General features: G+C 38.6%; 1 protein-coding gene across 1 annotated transcript in view; it reads left to right on the plus strand.

The window, feature by feature from the left end:
* Positions 1-16,150, plus strand: part of CPXM2 (carboxypeptidase X, M14 family member 2) — an 85,782-nt gene that overhangs the window by 59,256 nt on the left and 10,376 nt on the right. Inside the window, exons 6-10 of the mRNA XM_086616333.1 lie at positions 6,595-6,683; positions 11,592-11,715; positions 13,192-13,388; positions 14,243-14,422; positions 15,409-15,706. Of these exons, the coding sequence (XP_086472459.1) occupies positions 6,595-6,683; positions 11,592-11,715; positions 13,192-13,388; positions 14,243-14,422; positions 15,409-15,706 (888 nt within the window). The remainder of the gene's footprint in view (positions 1-6,594; positions 6,684-11,591; positions 11,716-13,191; positions 13,389-14,242; positions 14,423-15,408; positions 15,707-16,150) is intronic.

The raw sequence follows: 16,150 nt of genomic DNA on the forward strand, positions 1-16,150 counted from the left end.
GAGCTCCCATACACCATGTCCTCATAAGGCAATGACAGTGCATGGGCAGATGAGGTGTATGGAAACACCCTAAGAAAAAAAAAGTGGGGCCGAAGGAAAGTAAGTCATTTTTCATGACTGAGAATTTCTTTTAATTTCTTTTGAACTTGTAATGTTAGGGTTTATGTCTTCATTAATTCCTGAATAAATTAAACGATTTGCATTCAGGCGGTACTGTACATCAGCTTTCCATCACGTAGGCTCACCAGGAAAGGTAAGAAAGGAATACCAGATAAAGAAGAAACCTGAATAAGATATTGATATTATAGGAAAGCTTGTTAGCACTGTCAGAACATGATGAAAATCATTAAAGACAGTTAGGATCCATTCCTGTGGGTAGGGCTCTGTTAAAACCTGCTGCATATGCCAGGAGCACTAAAAGTTGGACAAATCATGAGAAAACATTAGTTACATAATTGGAACAGAGAAGTTACTGATTATCTAATTGGTATTATATAAGATTATTGTGATTTTTATCAGTGAAATGCCTATATATTATTCATAACATACATTTTTGGTGTATTGTAGGCTAGTTTTGACAAACCAACTTTTCTAGACTATGACAGTAGCTCTGCAAAAAAAGCTGTGTTATCCAACTGTGTCAGTACTGTCTTTCAGGCAACAGAAATGATTTGCTGTTTCACCAAGGGAAAAACATTTAGCTGTGGAGGAAAGATGCCAGAACATCCTACCTATAGTAGTGCATCAGTGCAGCCATTTCTTGCTGGGGAAAAAGAGGACAAAAGCACCAACATTTAATTCCCTCTCCAGTTTCCAAAACTGTTAGTATTTACATGGATGTAGACTGACATGCACAATCTTTTTCAATTGCCTCAGAGGGGTGGAAGTACTTTCCTTGCCTGCTCTTTCTCAAACCTAAGGAAAATCAAAAAGAAACTGCATGTGATCAAAAGTACCCAGAGATCAGAAATTAGCTAAGCTCTTCATGCATTTATTTATACTGTAGAGTATTCAAGGCAATAGTCAATTATTTTAATGGAATAAATTTCTGATTAAATTTAAATTTTAATAATTCTGATACAGAAAACTATCGTTGGTATCATGATTATGCCATTACTTTCAACTCAAGATAAAAGACAAACTATTCTGTAACGAAGCACTGTGTTTTGCAGTGGTTACATCCTTCAGTCCTATTTCCATTGCTCGTGTCTTCTTGCCAGGCTACTTGGTTAAGTCTACGGATGTGCTCACTTTCTGTAAAACTGTGACTTTCTACAACTATCTTTGGTTACAAGTGATAGTGTATACAACAGTACTAAATTTGGTGAACTACTTGTGAGAGTAAACTTTTGCTTAGAATGACAGTCTGTCCTTATCTCTGCTTTTATCATTGTAAAGCTAAAACTTAATCTTGGGCAATTTAAAACTTTTTGGGGAGTTTGCCTGAGCAAAGACTGAATAAAAATTACATGAAATTCAACAACTCTCCTGGAAAAAGCCAATATATTATTTGTCTCCATACTTATCAAGACAGACATTCTTCAGCAAAGCAGTGCATGTCAATAAAAGGTTTTCTTTCTTATTTGTACGATGAAGTGTACACTATTCTGGAAGAGTATTTCCAATCCTCAGAGTTACCATTATTATCAGAATCAAACTGTAGGAAATCATTAGGAACATCAAATGTTGGTAGAAAAACTTTAAGAAGGAACTACCACGGATTTAAGAGTTTGTTTTTTCTCTTACACATTATTATCATTCATTATGCTTAAATGGAATTAGTTGTGCAGTATTTGATTATATATCAATGTATATAGAAAAGAATCCATATATAGTTGCAGAATATTATTTCACTGCTGATTTAACGTGTGATGTTAATGCTCGTGACTGCCATGAAATAGATCATGTGGAAACAAATTTACAATCATCTGATATGTCTGCCAGCGGATTTGTTCGAGATTACACGTGCACTGCCTGTGACATGTTCAATTTTGTGAAGACAAGTCAAACTCATATTACACAGAAACGAAAAAAATTAGTCACTTGCAAAATGGCACGTTGAGGTTTTTAAGGCAATCTAAAGGATTTAGACTAGACTATTCATTTTTATTAAAAACTGATCTAAACCACTTGGACTGACTTCATTATCTTGTCCGTTTGGAGTACGTGAGCCCCACTTCTGAGTTTGCAAGCTCCATCAGTTTGATACCATACAACTAACTCACTGTAGGACTTCTCTGAGAACGAAGCATACAAACAAATCGCGCTGGGAATGGATGCAAGTTTTACTTAATAAATGAGAATATTTTTATAGTATTATTTTGTGAGTGTTGATTCCATCTTCAAGTTGTTGCAAAGCTCATTTTATAATTTTCCATACAAGTTAAAAGAACATTGAAAACTAAAGGAGGAAAAAAAGCGCAATAGGTGATAATGATGTTAGCAGAATAACTGGAAACCCACTGGAAGCATCAGGGCTCCACTGCTTGAGGTGTGTAGAGCTATAATATAACAGAAAAACCCTTCTATATGTCAAACAGTTTAGCAATCTATCCTCTCTAATACTTTTTATGGGCAGTCCCCAGAGCTCTCATGCTGGAAGGTAGCTGAGCATTTTAGAGTTGGTCTCTTTCTTTTATGGAAATGAAGATGGAAAAGGTTTCTTAGTCCCTTGTCCATCTTTACAAAGAATAGAAGTATGAAGGTAACAAGCTACCTTTACCTGCAAACATAATTAACTCTACTGGTAACACAAAGATAGACTAATGGTAGAAAAATCTAATATATTCCTCTGTATAAATGGGAGTGACACACTTTTGCAGGATCTTTTCTCCTTGGAAGAAAGAGAGACTGATGTAGCGCCATGAGTAAATGAGTGTACTTCAAGTCAAATCCTTCCGTGGTTTGAGATTCTTGGTCTCTTATTCTCTGTTTTATGAAAGAAAATAATTTTTGCCAAGGTGGACTTCACCAGCTGTGCTCAGGATTTGTATGCCTTTCTACATTTTAGCTTTTAATTTTCTAATCTGTATTCCTGCTGCAGCAGAAATCCACTGATCCAAGCAGACTCAGAGCAGAGCCTGGCAAAATGAGAGTGCTAATTCCCTAGGGAGCTGTCAAATTGTGTACTGTTTCTGACGACAGACCACAGATACAATTGTTCTCACCGTACAATTTTTTAAGTTTCCACCAACTCTACAACATTCACAGTCATTCCCATGATATTAATGTTTGATGTATGGAAAAAGTGCCAGACTTTGAAAGGAATGGGATTAAAGTATTAGGAAAAAAATTCAATAGCTGTATATTTTGGCTCGTGGTGATAGAGAAAGCCTGCAACGTCCTGGCAGTTTTATGATGTTTATTTTTATACTTTTACAACACAGAGATATTTTTACAATAGCGAAGATATTTTGTCTGGCATTAAACACATTGTGTTTATCTAGAAGAAGTGGGTTTTTTATGATTTCCATTCCTCAGTCATCAATATACTAATGAATAATTTCTGTGAACTAATATGGGTTGACCTTAAAGGATCTGGCATCTCAGAGTTACTGCAGCATCGCTGCTGTCAGTGAACTTGCATCAAACTGGCAGGCAGTTAGGTTGGAAAGAAGACCTAAAAAATGCAAGTGTATTGTGTGAAACTTAATCCTCTTGATTCTTCAAAACTTTTTTTTTTTAATAAACAAAGAAATCTTGTTTCCTCACCTGATTGGCTTCTAATTCAAATCCATTTCCATGTGGTGTTGCTATAGAATAAATTCTCACTGGAAGGGACAGATTGCATTGAACAACCAGATTTTTTTTGAGGCAGGATGTTTTTTTGACATTTTCAGTCGTATTTGTAGAGCAGTGTTCAACTGATCTTCCAGCATTTCTGCTGTAGATTAGAGAATAGAAGCGGAGACAAGCATGTGAATGAAAAGTAAATAACTGATAGAGAACATGAGTAATGTTACAGTGAAGCTTAATGGAACTTGCATGTTTCATTTCATAAATAACTTATATAGTTCAAAGTTTTATTTCCTTCTACATGAGACAAAAAAAAGAAAAAGAACTTTAAAATTTTATGGTAAGAACAAATTTGGGAACGTGGAGGTTTAAATGTGTCGTGGGTTAGGCCAATCTGGCAACTAAACTCCACACAGCCACTCCTCCAGTAAAGTGGAGAGGAGAAAAACATAATAAAAAGGACTGAGGGTTGAGACAAGAACAGAGGAAGCACCCACTGACCATGGTCCCGGGCAAAACAGACTCGGCTTTCTGAAAGCAAAACTATTTATTAACAGTTGCTTAAAAGAATAAAGACAAGCAAAAGCAGTTACTTAAAAGGACAAAAACAACAAGGCCAGATCTTGAAAACAACACCTCTCCACCCTCCTTTCCTTTTCTTCCCAGCTCTACCTCCTCCCCCCCACAGGGCAGGGAGACAGGGACTGGGGGAGTGCAGGTCAGTTCATCCCATGCTGTTACTGCCGCTTCTCTTAAAGGAGGAGTCCTTACACCATTGTCCCTTGCTCCAGTGGATCCCCTACTCACGAGGAAAATCCAAAAACTCTTCCAGCGTGAGTCCTACCCACAGGATGCAATCTTTACCCCATCGGATTGCTCCAGGGCGGGCTTTACCACAGTCTCGGATTCTTAGGGAGCTGTTGCCACCAGCTCTGGCGTGGGGCGTCATATCGACCTGAAATGCGTCTCCGCACAGACTTTAAATGCGTAAATGTGCCTCGCCCTGTGCCCAGGATTCACAACAGTCTCAGGCTCCGGCATCTCCTTTAACGAAACACCCCCCCATCGGCGGGGGTCATCCCACGGGCTCTAGATGCGTACCGTGCTCAGGCTCTGGCATCTCTTCTCGACGTGGGTTGTCCACGGGCTGCGAGTGGGTCTCTGCTCCACCAAGGACCATCTTTGGCTGCAAGGGGGCTGCTTGCCATCTCACCACCGGTTGCAGAGGAAACTCAGCTCCGGCACACCTTGTCCCGTTCCATCTTCACCGACCTGGTGTCTGTGTGGCCGTTTCTCTCAGCTCTCAGTCCTCTCTGGGTGAACTCGGTGCGGTGGGCACCCCGGGAGCGGAGCTCTCACCAAGTTCCCCAAGCGTCTCTGCCAGCGCCATCCTCAGCGGGTGGCACCGGCCCTGCACGGGCCACTGCCCAGCCGGGGAGCGGGGACAACACCCCCCTCCCTTCTCCTTGCTCCTGGGCAAAGGCACACACCTTTCCAGTTCCTTTGTCCCGACGTAAATAGGGCAATTTGTAGAGGGGCCGATTGGCTCAAGCCCCAAGGGGGATGGGAGTCCATTCTGATGGGCAGCTTCTGCCACCCGGACCTCCCCCCCACATCAAACCATGACAAAATGTCAGGCATATGAAGCTTAAAAATGGTAAGTTATATGGTATTTTGAAGTGTTATGAGTTTTCCGTAATTTCATTAATTGTTGTTGCAGGATAGTACCTATATATTCTTCCTACTAATAATTATGCTTCTTTCCTCCCTCAAAAAATCACAACTGATAGGTGATACTGTTTTAAAAAAAGCATTTTTCTTCTCTAGAGGCAGTCTTTTGGCTCTGCCGCCATAAGACAGGATGATATTTAGGCTTTCATATCTGGCTTTTTTCCCAAAAATTTTAAACCAAATGAAGATGATTTTGTGCGAAGGGAAACAATTTTTCCTAACTGCCTGACAGCCACTGGTTTGGCAAATGATTACTCAAAATTCCAGACATCCCATATATGGCAAATTAAGGAATATGTCTGATGTTTTCCACACAGGCTTGTTTATCTCTAAAAATAAATCATAATAGATTAAGCTATGAGCATATATATTAGGAAATATAAAGATGAGCCCTAAGAGTCTTGTTTTGGCCCATTTTTTACCCAGGTGAATGGCCTGAAAAATCAAGGAAACAACGTTTTTTGTTCTATCCACATGTTCTCCTTTGATACTTCAAAACACACAACTATAAATTATATCCCTATGGAAATGAATATGCTAATTTTAAAATGAAAAAGACCTCAGATTTCCACAAAAAAAAAAAAGCATTTAGGAAAAGAATTATGAATGTTTAATATGCACAGTATTTCCTTTCTGTATTTTGCAGGCAGTGCATAGACTCTGAAAATACTCAAGAAAACTGAAAGATAATTCCCTATTCCTTGTAATAGTAAATTAATCAAGCAGACATGAAATATTTTCTGGGGCTTTTTCCTCTGATGTGATTTTTTTCCACTCTTTTATCTTGCATCTGAGTCATCATTTTCCAGTGTCTTTTGCCCTCCTCAGCAGCCTTAGGACGCTCTTCTGCCTTTCTGTTGAAGTTTAGCTGTTTGTGCAGAGTAGCTGTCTAGCAAACTGATACCTGCTGCCTCCTTGCTTCTGTTTAGATCTATACAAGCTGATTTGTACAGTAATTAGAAATATTTCAAACTTGTTGTTTCTCCGAGTTTTGTTTTTGAAAACCTGTTTTAAATACGTATAGGACAGTAGAATTCAGCTTTCCAAGTTCCTTGCATGGATTATGGCTGAGCATCTTTATATTTCAAATTCACAAGCGCACGAAAATTCTTTTATTTCTTTCCTCAGACCCAAATAATTATTACCACAGAAGAAATGAAATGACAACCACAGATAATCTTGACTTTAAGCATCACAACTACAAGGAAATGAGGCAGGTAGGCAAAGGGGCTCGTGTGTGACCTCCTGGATGGAGAGTGGATGGGTGCAGGGTTTTGAGCTTGTATGGAATCTGAATTCTACCTGTTAAAAATATTATTAAACTTTGTCTGCAATCTATTTTAAAAACTATTTTTCCCTGTCTTAACCTATTAAAAGCAGCAATCTATTAAAATCCCAAAGTCTTAATTTGTACATCTTCTAATCTTAAACAGGTGACGCTATATGACAGAGGGAGTATTTACATATAATGTGACATAGTTTTTCTTTTACGTATATTTGAGTGGTGAATGTTAGACTGGTTTCTTCTTTCAGATTTGACTCTGACTTAGCCATCAGAATTCTCCTATTTTTCAGCGGTTTTGGATAATCAGAATAAACTATACAGAGTCCAATTCTGTATTCGCACTTGAGATAATCAGCAAAACCACTTCAAAAATCAATAGAAAAAAATCCTGTTAGTATAATTTCAAATCTACCAGCCTTGTTAATCTTGTTCCTTTAACTTCAAATAGGTAACCTTGTTGTTGGTTTTGTTGTTGTTTTTAATCTTGCTTCATATCACCACAGGCATAAGTGTGGGTTGTGCTGAAGAAATATTTCTGCTCACTTTCTCTTCAAATATAACGATAATTTGTTTGGACTTGAAGTGTGTGAATCATTTGCTGTGTGCTGAATTTCCAGTGTATTTATACTGCATGAATCACCATTCATTTTTATTGAGCAATTGTGTACTGAGTCACAGATTTATTTCGGTAGAGATTTTGTGGCCTATATTTCTTAGTACAAAGATTAGACAAGTAGAAACTCAATTGGCATAATTACTGTCAAGAACAATAATATAAAGTGTATTTTAGATTCTCATTGCAGAAAGACAGGTTAGGTTAGAAATGTCTTTGGGAGAAATGGTAGTTTTAAACCAGAATGCTTTTCCACTTCTCATACAAGTAGAAAATATGCGACTGTGGCTGAGAGCTGATCGGTTGTGAACTGTTTCTGGCCATGATCTCCCAATTTCTTGTTTTATGTGTGTCAAAACAGTTAATTTACTTAAAGCTCAATGGATTCTAATTGGGTTCTGCTGCTGGTAGGCAGAAGATTGTGGACTGGCTTGCAATAAGTCTTATATCCCCCAAACTATTCTTAGAATTTAATGTTTTCTTTCCCGAGTGTAAAATGAAACAATTAACTGTCAAATTCCGGAGTCAACTTAATCTTTTTTTAAAAAAATACTGTGCATTATCATCTATTTTGTTAGCTACTTTACTGCCAACTGTCTTAGAAAAACACTGTTCTTTGAAGCTATTTATCATAAACACTGAAGAAGGAGGAGGAGAGGCTATTCCCTGAGTCGCATTTTGGAAGCGTTACATTACTTCGCAATATGTCAAGTATTTGTGAGAGGGAGGGATTTTCTCAACTTCAGATTATTTTAATGGAGCTCTCTTTTTAGGAAGATGAAAAGTATAATACCAAATTTTCGTCTTAAAAGAGCATTCAAGGTTTTTCTTTCAGTCAATGGGAACACTTGCAGTATCTCATATGCAGAAGTTAGGATTGTCTTACAGTCCAAAATATTTACATGGTGAATTCATACTGTATAGGAAGCTGTTGAAATAATTGATAGATATCCCCAGAAATCATTTGAGATGGATGTTTGAGTGCAACCTTGTCTTTGAAACAGCTAAGCTGATCGTATCTTTCTTAAGGAATAAGAGTGTTAACTTTGACATGCTTTTAACTAGATGTAACTCATATCTTTGGATGAGCCGGACTCTCAAGCACCCCTGAAGTCCTGTGTAGCTCTTCATGGCCAGCTGTGTTTATGAAGTGATGTAATAATAATGCAGAAAATTCTTCCGAATCAAAGAGCGCTGTAGCTGTTATCAATTGAACAGATTTACTTGAGGGTGAAACAGCCAAATGTAGAAGACTAGGACAATATTCAGCAAACATCCCAGGTTGTCTGCAATGCCAGATCGACAGTTTATCTGTCTGATAGTCTCCATGCTCAAGGAGGAGGTAGTTTATGGTTTGGCCCGAGCAGAACAAGAAATTCAGAGATCTCCACAGAGGGTAAAGAATAGCCCTAGACTGAAAGGCAGTGTCTGAGAGCCCTTTTGCCTCCTCTGAGTGTAGATGCCACTTAGACCTATGCTTAATACACCTTTTCTGCAAAATGGAGGAACTGGACCTTCAAGAGACCACTTTTGTGGGGCTTCTTCAAAGACTGCATGCAGTCTTTTTCCAGGGCGCTAATAGGGTAAATAATTGGTAGTGACAAACAAATAGGAACTGTCAAATAGGAACTGTTGGTGGACATAATTGTGGAAGTGTTTTAGAGTCCTGCTGGTTGTTAATAAAGCCCTGACTGAGTGTTATCATCAATTGTCTCTGACAGTTTGTACAAAGCGCAAAGAAAACACTGTGACATTTCAGGTGACCTATTGTGCCGTTTGTAGGAAACGGGTATGAGAAAATCTGAAATACATTCGTTTTCAGTATTGTATTTACATATAAACATGTAACTACATCACTATATCCATCCTGTTATCAAAGGAGCCACAGAGAAGTCTACTACAGAGGCTCTAATTCAGGAAAGGTTCTTTGTTTGACTCAGAAAGCAATCACATGCTTGCAATTAAAGAGATGATGTGGGCTTTCTGAGGCCAACACAAATATTTCCACTGATCGTAATATACTTTGAACTCGGTTCTAGGCATTTTTCTCCCTGGTAATGAACATTTAACATACTTTTAAGTGCTTTCCTAAATTGAAGTTCTTGGTATCCTGTGTGCATTGAAGTGCCAGGCACGTTCAGAAAGCTTCTGCTCTGCAGCTTGATTTCAGAGACAGCTCTGCCAGGACAGGCTCATCTTCCCTGTTTCAGTTCTTGGGGAGCTGCATGGATGCAGCGACACATCAGCCAGGAGGGAGATTCCTGCAGTTTGAAGAGGGTGTCAGGAGAGGCATTAGTAAACAAGGAGTTGAGACAGTAACATTGCTTATACATTACATTAAATATTATTACATCCACACACACAGATCTTGGATAAGTTTTGTTCTGTGAGGCTCTAGCAAGAGTTCCCTAGCTCCATATCCATTGAGAGTATTTTTCGTTCATTATGAGGGGGTTCAGATGCGGTAGTTCTTGACCATGAAGATTTAAGGCAGTCTCAAAAGTTGAGAATTGTTTAAATCAAACACTAGAAAATATGAAACAATGTCCTCTGGCTTCAACTAGCTGGAAAAACAAATGATGACATACCCACTTACGTATGACATACCCAGAATATTAAAAAGAGTTCCATGGAAATAGCTGGGTACCCATAATACCAGGAGACTGGTGATGATGACAGTTGTGAAAAATGAAACTAGACAGTACACTGAAAGAGCACAACTGACTGTGTTTTTCAGACAAGTGCTAAATTTTGATTTGCAGAAGAAATTATTTCTCCTATGTATAAAACCAATGTGTGAGATGAACAAACATACAAAAATAACATCTTTTCCATCTCTTTGCAACATGATTATAAATAGAAGTGAAGCCTTTTATGAGAGGAATTTTAATTATGTTCTTCCCAATATGAATTGTGTTTCCACTTAGATTTGCTAAATGGTGACACGGGAATCGGACACATCTAATTATTGCATTTTTTAAATCATCAGCCTTGTGTTCATCCAATATTGCTTCAAAGTTAAGAATGTGTGAGCAAAGAGTTTAGTTATGCTACAATATTTCTTCAATAATATATGCACCCTTGTTTATGAAAATATTGTCTAATTAGTAGTCCCTAGGGTTCCAACTTACAGTAAAATCCTTATTTCTTTCTTTAGTGCCTTCTAATGAAAAAAAAATTGAGACAGATAAATTCTTGTCATTTAAAACTATTTGCTTTTAAAACTGCTAAAACTAAACTTCTCATTAATAACACAAAAAATTTAAGTCTTGTTTGTAAATTTTAAAGTTCACCTGAAATGCCTCAGTAAAGTGTGTGTTTGTTTGTGGGACAGTTTAGACTCTGGTTATCCTTATTTGGATGACATCTGTGTAACTCCCTTGGTTTCCACGGAACTATACCCTTAATCATGACCTTCCCTATGCACTTTAGCAAGCACTAAGGCTATTTGATTATATTTTGACTATGTCATGCAGTATCTGCAGTGAACAGAATAGATTTTGATAGGAGGAATGTCTTCAGCAGGCTGTTGACATTTCCATTACTAATTTCCTTTTTTTTTTTTGCCAAAACTTGGTAAGCAAATTCTGAGGAATCTGTTATTTACTGAAGGAGTATATCCTGCTGTGTTTATGGAGTCATCCAGATTATATCTATTTTGCTATTTTGGCCACATTCAACACTGACTTAAATAACTATTTTTCCATATGAGATTTCACATTGTAATACATGAAGAGTGGGTTTGGTTTCTACCCAATGGAGGTAGGTACAATCAAAATTCACTGGGAAAAAGACGTTTAAATGGATGATATCATTCTCTCCTAGTTTGTTTTGAGTTAAGGTGCTACCTCACAGGCTGAAGGAGAGAGAAATCTCCTTTACATAGTGTAGTAATATGTTTTTGCTCTTTTTATTCCTGTTGGACTTCCCTCTCAAGTCTTTAATTTTGTGATAATATTGCAAATACATCTCATGTAAGAAAGATCTTGAACCTCACCTACTCTGTGGTATTTCAGCAGACAGTAACAGTTCCAGCTGAACAAACATGTTGTGTGATAGCAGAGCTGTAATTCATGAACTAAACATAAAGCTTTTACAACTAAGAAATAATCAGAACTGAAAATGAAGTTTTTGCCACAACCAGTTTGAGATGAAATAATTAATAGTGGATATATTTTGATGCTGCATTGTCTAACTGTATGTCCTTTTTTTTTTTTTTGTTGGCAGTTGATGAAAACTGTGAACAAAATGTGTCCGAATATCACAAGAATTTACAATATTGGAAAAAGCAACCAAGGACTAAAACTGTATGCTGTAGAGATTTCTGACAACCCAGGAGAACACGAAGTTGGTTAGGATTTAGTCTAACTAGATCTGTTGAAGGGTGTTGGGATTTGTTTTTTTTTTTTATCCTCATTCTCGGTATCTGCAGTAATTATCACTGATGGAATTATATTCACGGCACCAAAGACTTCAAATGTAGGTGGGAGGAACTTCAGTGCTATATTTCTAAATTGGGAAGAGGAGGGTGAGCACAAATAGAAGGCATTTTGAATGTGGGATCAAATTCTTTAACGATAATGAGTTTTATTTTTTACAATAACAAAATAAAAGCGAATTTTAGTACTGGGGAATGGATTTCAGTTGTGAGGTTTTATGTAGCTTTGGATAGAAATATGCCCTTTTTTATACGGGGTGAATGCATTGCAACCAAGGGCAGGTCAAATCTCCTAAATCATCTTTCACTGGTGAGTGTTGAGGTACAATTTTTTACAGTGATGTAATTCTTCAAAATAGAAACTCATTCAGTCTTTGGTCCTTCTGTGAAGAAAAGTAAAGATCTCACTATGATAGTGCCTGGGGCAGCCGTTGGAATAAAGGTGTCTTGTTCTTTGCCGTGTCCATAAATACCCTGATACGTGTTCATCCCACCCAAGGAAGAATGCTGTGATGTGCTCCTAAGACATGTCTCTGCTTTGCCATAAGGGATGGAGTATAATAGACGTAACCTCTCCAGTAGACTTGGGCTGATCTTAGAATGCAGTCTCTGGATCTCAGATGTTAACACCAGAACAATTCATCTGATCTGCCTTGCTCACTTACTTATGGTCCGAGACTCCTGCAGAAAACATACAAGGAGAGTATTATGGGCCAGACAAACTGGGAGGGTGGATCCAGCCACAAGCCCTAGCTTGGCTACTTTGGGTCTGTCCTGTTGATGTTTGCAAGTGTTATTCATACAAAGAATAACTAAATTATGAGGCTATTTTAATACCTGGACACTATTCCTAGTCATCTCTGAAGTATTATGTAGTTGAGTGCAAGTATTGTGGCATTCTATATAATCTTGAAAAATATATGTGTATATGTATTTTGATTAGTGAAGGAAAAGAAGTGTGTAAAGTCAGAGATCAATTATGTACAGTAACTGACTCTTATCTTTGAAGAGCCTTAATATCTGTCCCAAAGAACTACCAGCAACGTATTTTCCATGTTATTTTTAGACTATCAGAACTTTTAAAATCTACCTGTAACATGATGAAATTGTGAGTATAATTATAAATCTGTTTAATGTTTTGGATATTTTGGGGGTTTGGATGTTTTACACAGTGGCTTTAGATATCACTGATATGTACCTAAGCCTGTTCTAAAATAGCCACAGAAAGTAATTATTTTTTCTTATAAAGTTCATTTTCATCTATTATTTGTTCAGTTAAGGCATTTCTTCAATCATCCTTAAGTGAAATGCTGATTCATATAAATAAGTTTTGGTTAGATCCTTGATTTGCTGCTCTGACAACACTTCTGCCCCATGTGTTTTCAACAGGTGAACCAGAATTTCGGTACATTGCAGGAGCTCACGGGAATGAAGTGCTTGGACGTGAGCTAATCCTTTTGTTAATGCAGTTCATGTGTCAGGAATATCTGGCCGGGAATCCACGTATCGTCCATCTCATTGAGGATACCAGAATCCACCTCCTTCCCTCAGTCAACCCAGATGGATATGACAAGGCATATAAAGCGGTAATATGATTATGAACTCATCAAGGAATTATTTAGTTATATTAGGTTAATGAAACTGTCTCTTTTTTTTTTTTTTTTTCAAGGATCATCTTTTGCAAGCAATCAAAATAAATTAAAAAATAAATGTACCAAAGAAAAGAGAAATCACTGAAATATCTTACTCAGGAAAAAAGCTGAAAGAAAAAATATTCTATGTGACATTGGCTAACAGGAGGATGTGTATGGAAAGGAGGGCCACTAAGACTGCCAGAACAAACCATGTTGAGGTGTATAGATCAATGGGAACACCATTATGGAAAGTGGAAAATTCATGCAGTCTGTTTCTCATGAGAAACAATGCTAAGCACATGAAAATTTACATTCCTCTGTAGCTGAAATTTAATAGTGCGTCTTTAAGAATGCACAATGTGTTGGGCATTGTAATAATTCAGTCTGGAAGAAGACAGACACCAGTAGGAAAAATTGCAGGAGCTGGTCAAGGCAGTCTGTAGAAGGCTGGAACATACAAAAGTTGCACCCACAGACGTGGAAGAGAATACATGCCATTTCCATTGCAACCCAGGGGAAAACCAGTATTAAATAGAAACCTTGAAAACAAATCAGAACATTTTGGCTAACCACAAGTAATTTTTTGTAGTTTTTGCTTCACCTCATTCAAGGTTTCATACAAAATGAAAAAAAAGTTGATTATTCGTTTCAGTTTATTAAATAATTCGTCTTTCCATTTCTCTATATAGCATTATCTCTGACATACCCCCAAACGCTTTGCTAGAGGGCTGACAGGTTGTCATATTCTGAATGAACATTTATCTTTTGTTTCTTCTTTTTTTCCTTTTTTTTTTTTTAAATCTAAGGGTTCAGAATTAGGGGGCTGGTCTTTAGGACGATGGACTCAGGACGGCATTGACATCAACAATAATTTCCCTGACTTAAACTCTTTGCTCTGGGAGTCAGAAGATCAGAAGAAGAGCAAAAGAAAAGTTCCAAACCATCACATCCCCATTCCCGACTGGTACCTGTCCGAAAATGCCACCGTGAGTAAAGCCAGAGAGAGGGGAACACAAAGGCTGGGACAGGCTGAAAGAGCAAACTTTACAGTATTTCTCAAGAAATTAGTAACTTATAGTTGAAGTTACACACCTGGTCTAAGCTACTTGTCTAGTCTCCCCCGTTAGTCATTGGAAATAAAAATGGACCACAAAAGTAACATTCAGCCCCGTATTTTAGAGGCAGCCCTCAGGAGGGGACCTGCTTCCTGGAGGATCCTCTTTTCCTTGAGCTATTGCGAGAACCTGGAGGACTTGATACCCGACTTTTAGGCAGCAAGAGGTAGACAAAGAGAAACCCACCTCAGTTCTGTGAATCGGGCTTCTCCCTAGTTCTGGGGCTTAGATGAGCTCTTCACAAACTCAGTTGCCATGCAGATTTCTCCTGAGGTTTCCTTCATGTTCTTCATTGAAATGACACAACAAACATTGAGGCATATGCAAAACCAATGCAGTGGCTGATGCTAAAGTCATTCATTGGATCGCAGTGCCAAAAATTTAGTTTATTTTTGCATGGCCTTTTAAATATAATGGCAACTATTTATGGTGTGTGAGATTCCCCCAGTTTGAGGGGAAGGCACTTAACTGTGGCAGTTCTGTGGGCTTTAGAAATATTTCTGTGTTTAAAATTCCTTGTTTCAAAAGCTCGTTTCAGCAGATGGCAGGGGGAGCAGTGTCATGGTCTGACATCTCCATCGGTTGCTTTTCTCAGCCTCACTCTACATAGATGTTCCTGCTGCATAAATTACTAGCATTAAGGTTTTGTTAGTTTTTATGGGTGGTCGGTGACCTCTCAAGCATGCTGGTAGGCACTGTAATTTAAAGAAACCTTTCTCCTTGGCCACATCTCTTGTGCTGGCTACTCACTCCATGCTAAGAAACTCATAGCAGGACTCCTGCATCTGGTCTACCTTTGAAAGAAGATTCTCAGATTTCACAGGTTGAACCAAAGCTGCTGTTTGCTTCTCTCCCAGGTGGCGGTTGAGACACGGGCGATAATAGCATGGATGGAAAAGATTCCTTTTGTGCTGGGTGGCAATTTGCAGGGAGGAGAGCTGGTGGTGGCGTACCCCTACGACATGGTACGATCGATGTGGAAAACCCAGGACTACACACCGACCCCAGATGACCACGTCTTTCGCTGGCTTGCATATTCCTATGCCTCCACTCACCGTCTGATGACAGATGCGAGAAGGAGAGCGTGTCACACAGAGGATTTCCAAAAGGAAGATGGCACTGTTAACGGAGCCTCCTGGCATACCGTGGCTGGAAGTAAGTGTCCATAGAAACTGCAATTAGCATTACCTTGGTAAATATGGTAATGCCATCACTGGCTGGTGTATGTTGCAGAGGCAACCGTGGTAAAATATGTGTACTAAGAGGAGTATTTCCCCTTCTGAAAGTCTATTTGTTGCATTTCATCAGATAGCAGAGGACTGAAGGAGACCGTGTCGCTGGTACCTGGTGGCCATTTCGTTTACTGCTGAGGTTTCCAAAAGTGCAAATGCAAAACGTTATTTTTATGGATTCTGTACGTTTAAGAGAGTTTGTCAGGAGAAAACCAACCCGGTCCAGGGGGGAAACTGTCAGCCTTCGCCATCTCAGAGGATGCCAACAGAAAAGTGCTGCCGAACATCAAAGGTAACCAGTGTCGGAGCCAAAGCAGTGACTCCTACGCTGGTCCTGGAACCTGGGCAGAGACTCCAGTGGCCCTCA

This window comes from Tauraco erythrolophus, chromosome 9 (assembly GCF_009769465.1).
Source record: "Tauraco erythrolophus isolate bTauEry1 chromosome 9, bTauEry1.pri, whole genome shotgun sequence".
Taxonomy (NCBI): Eukaryota; Metazoa; Chordata; class Aves; order Musophagiformes; family Musophagidae; genus Tauraco; species Tauraco erythrolophus.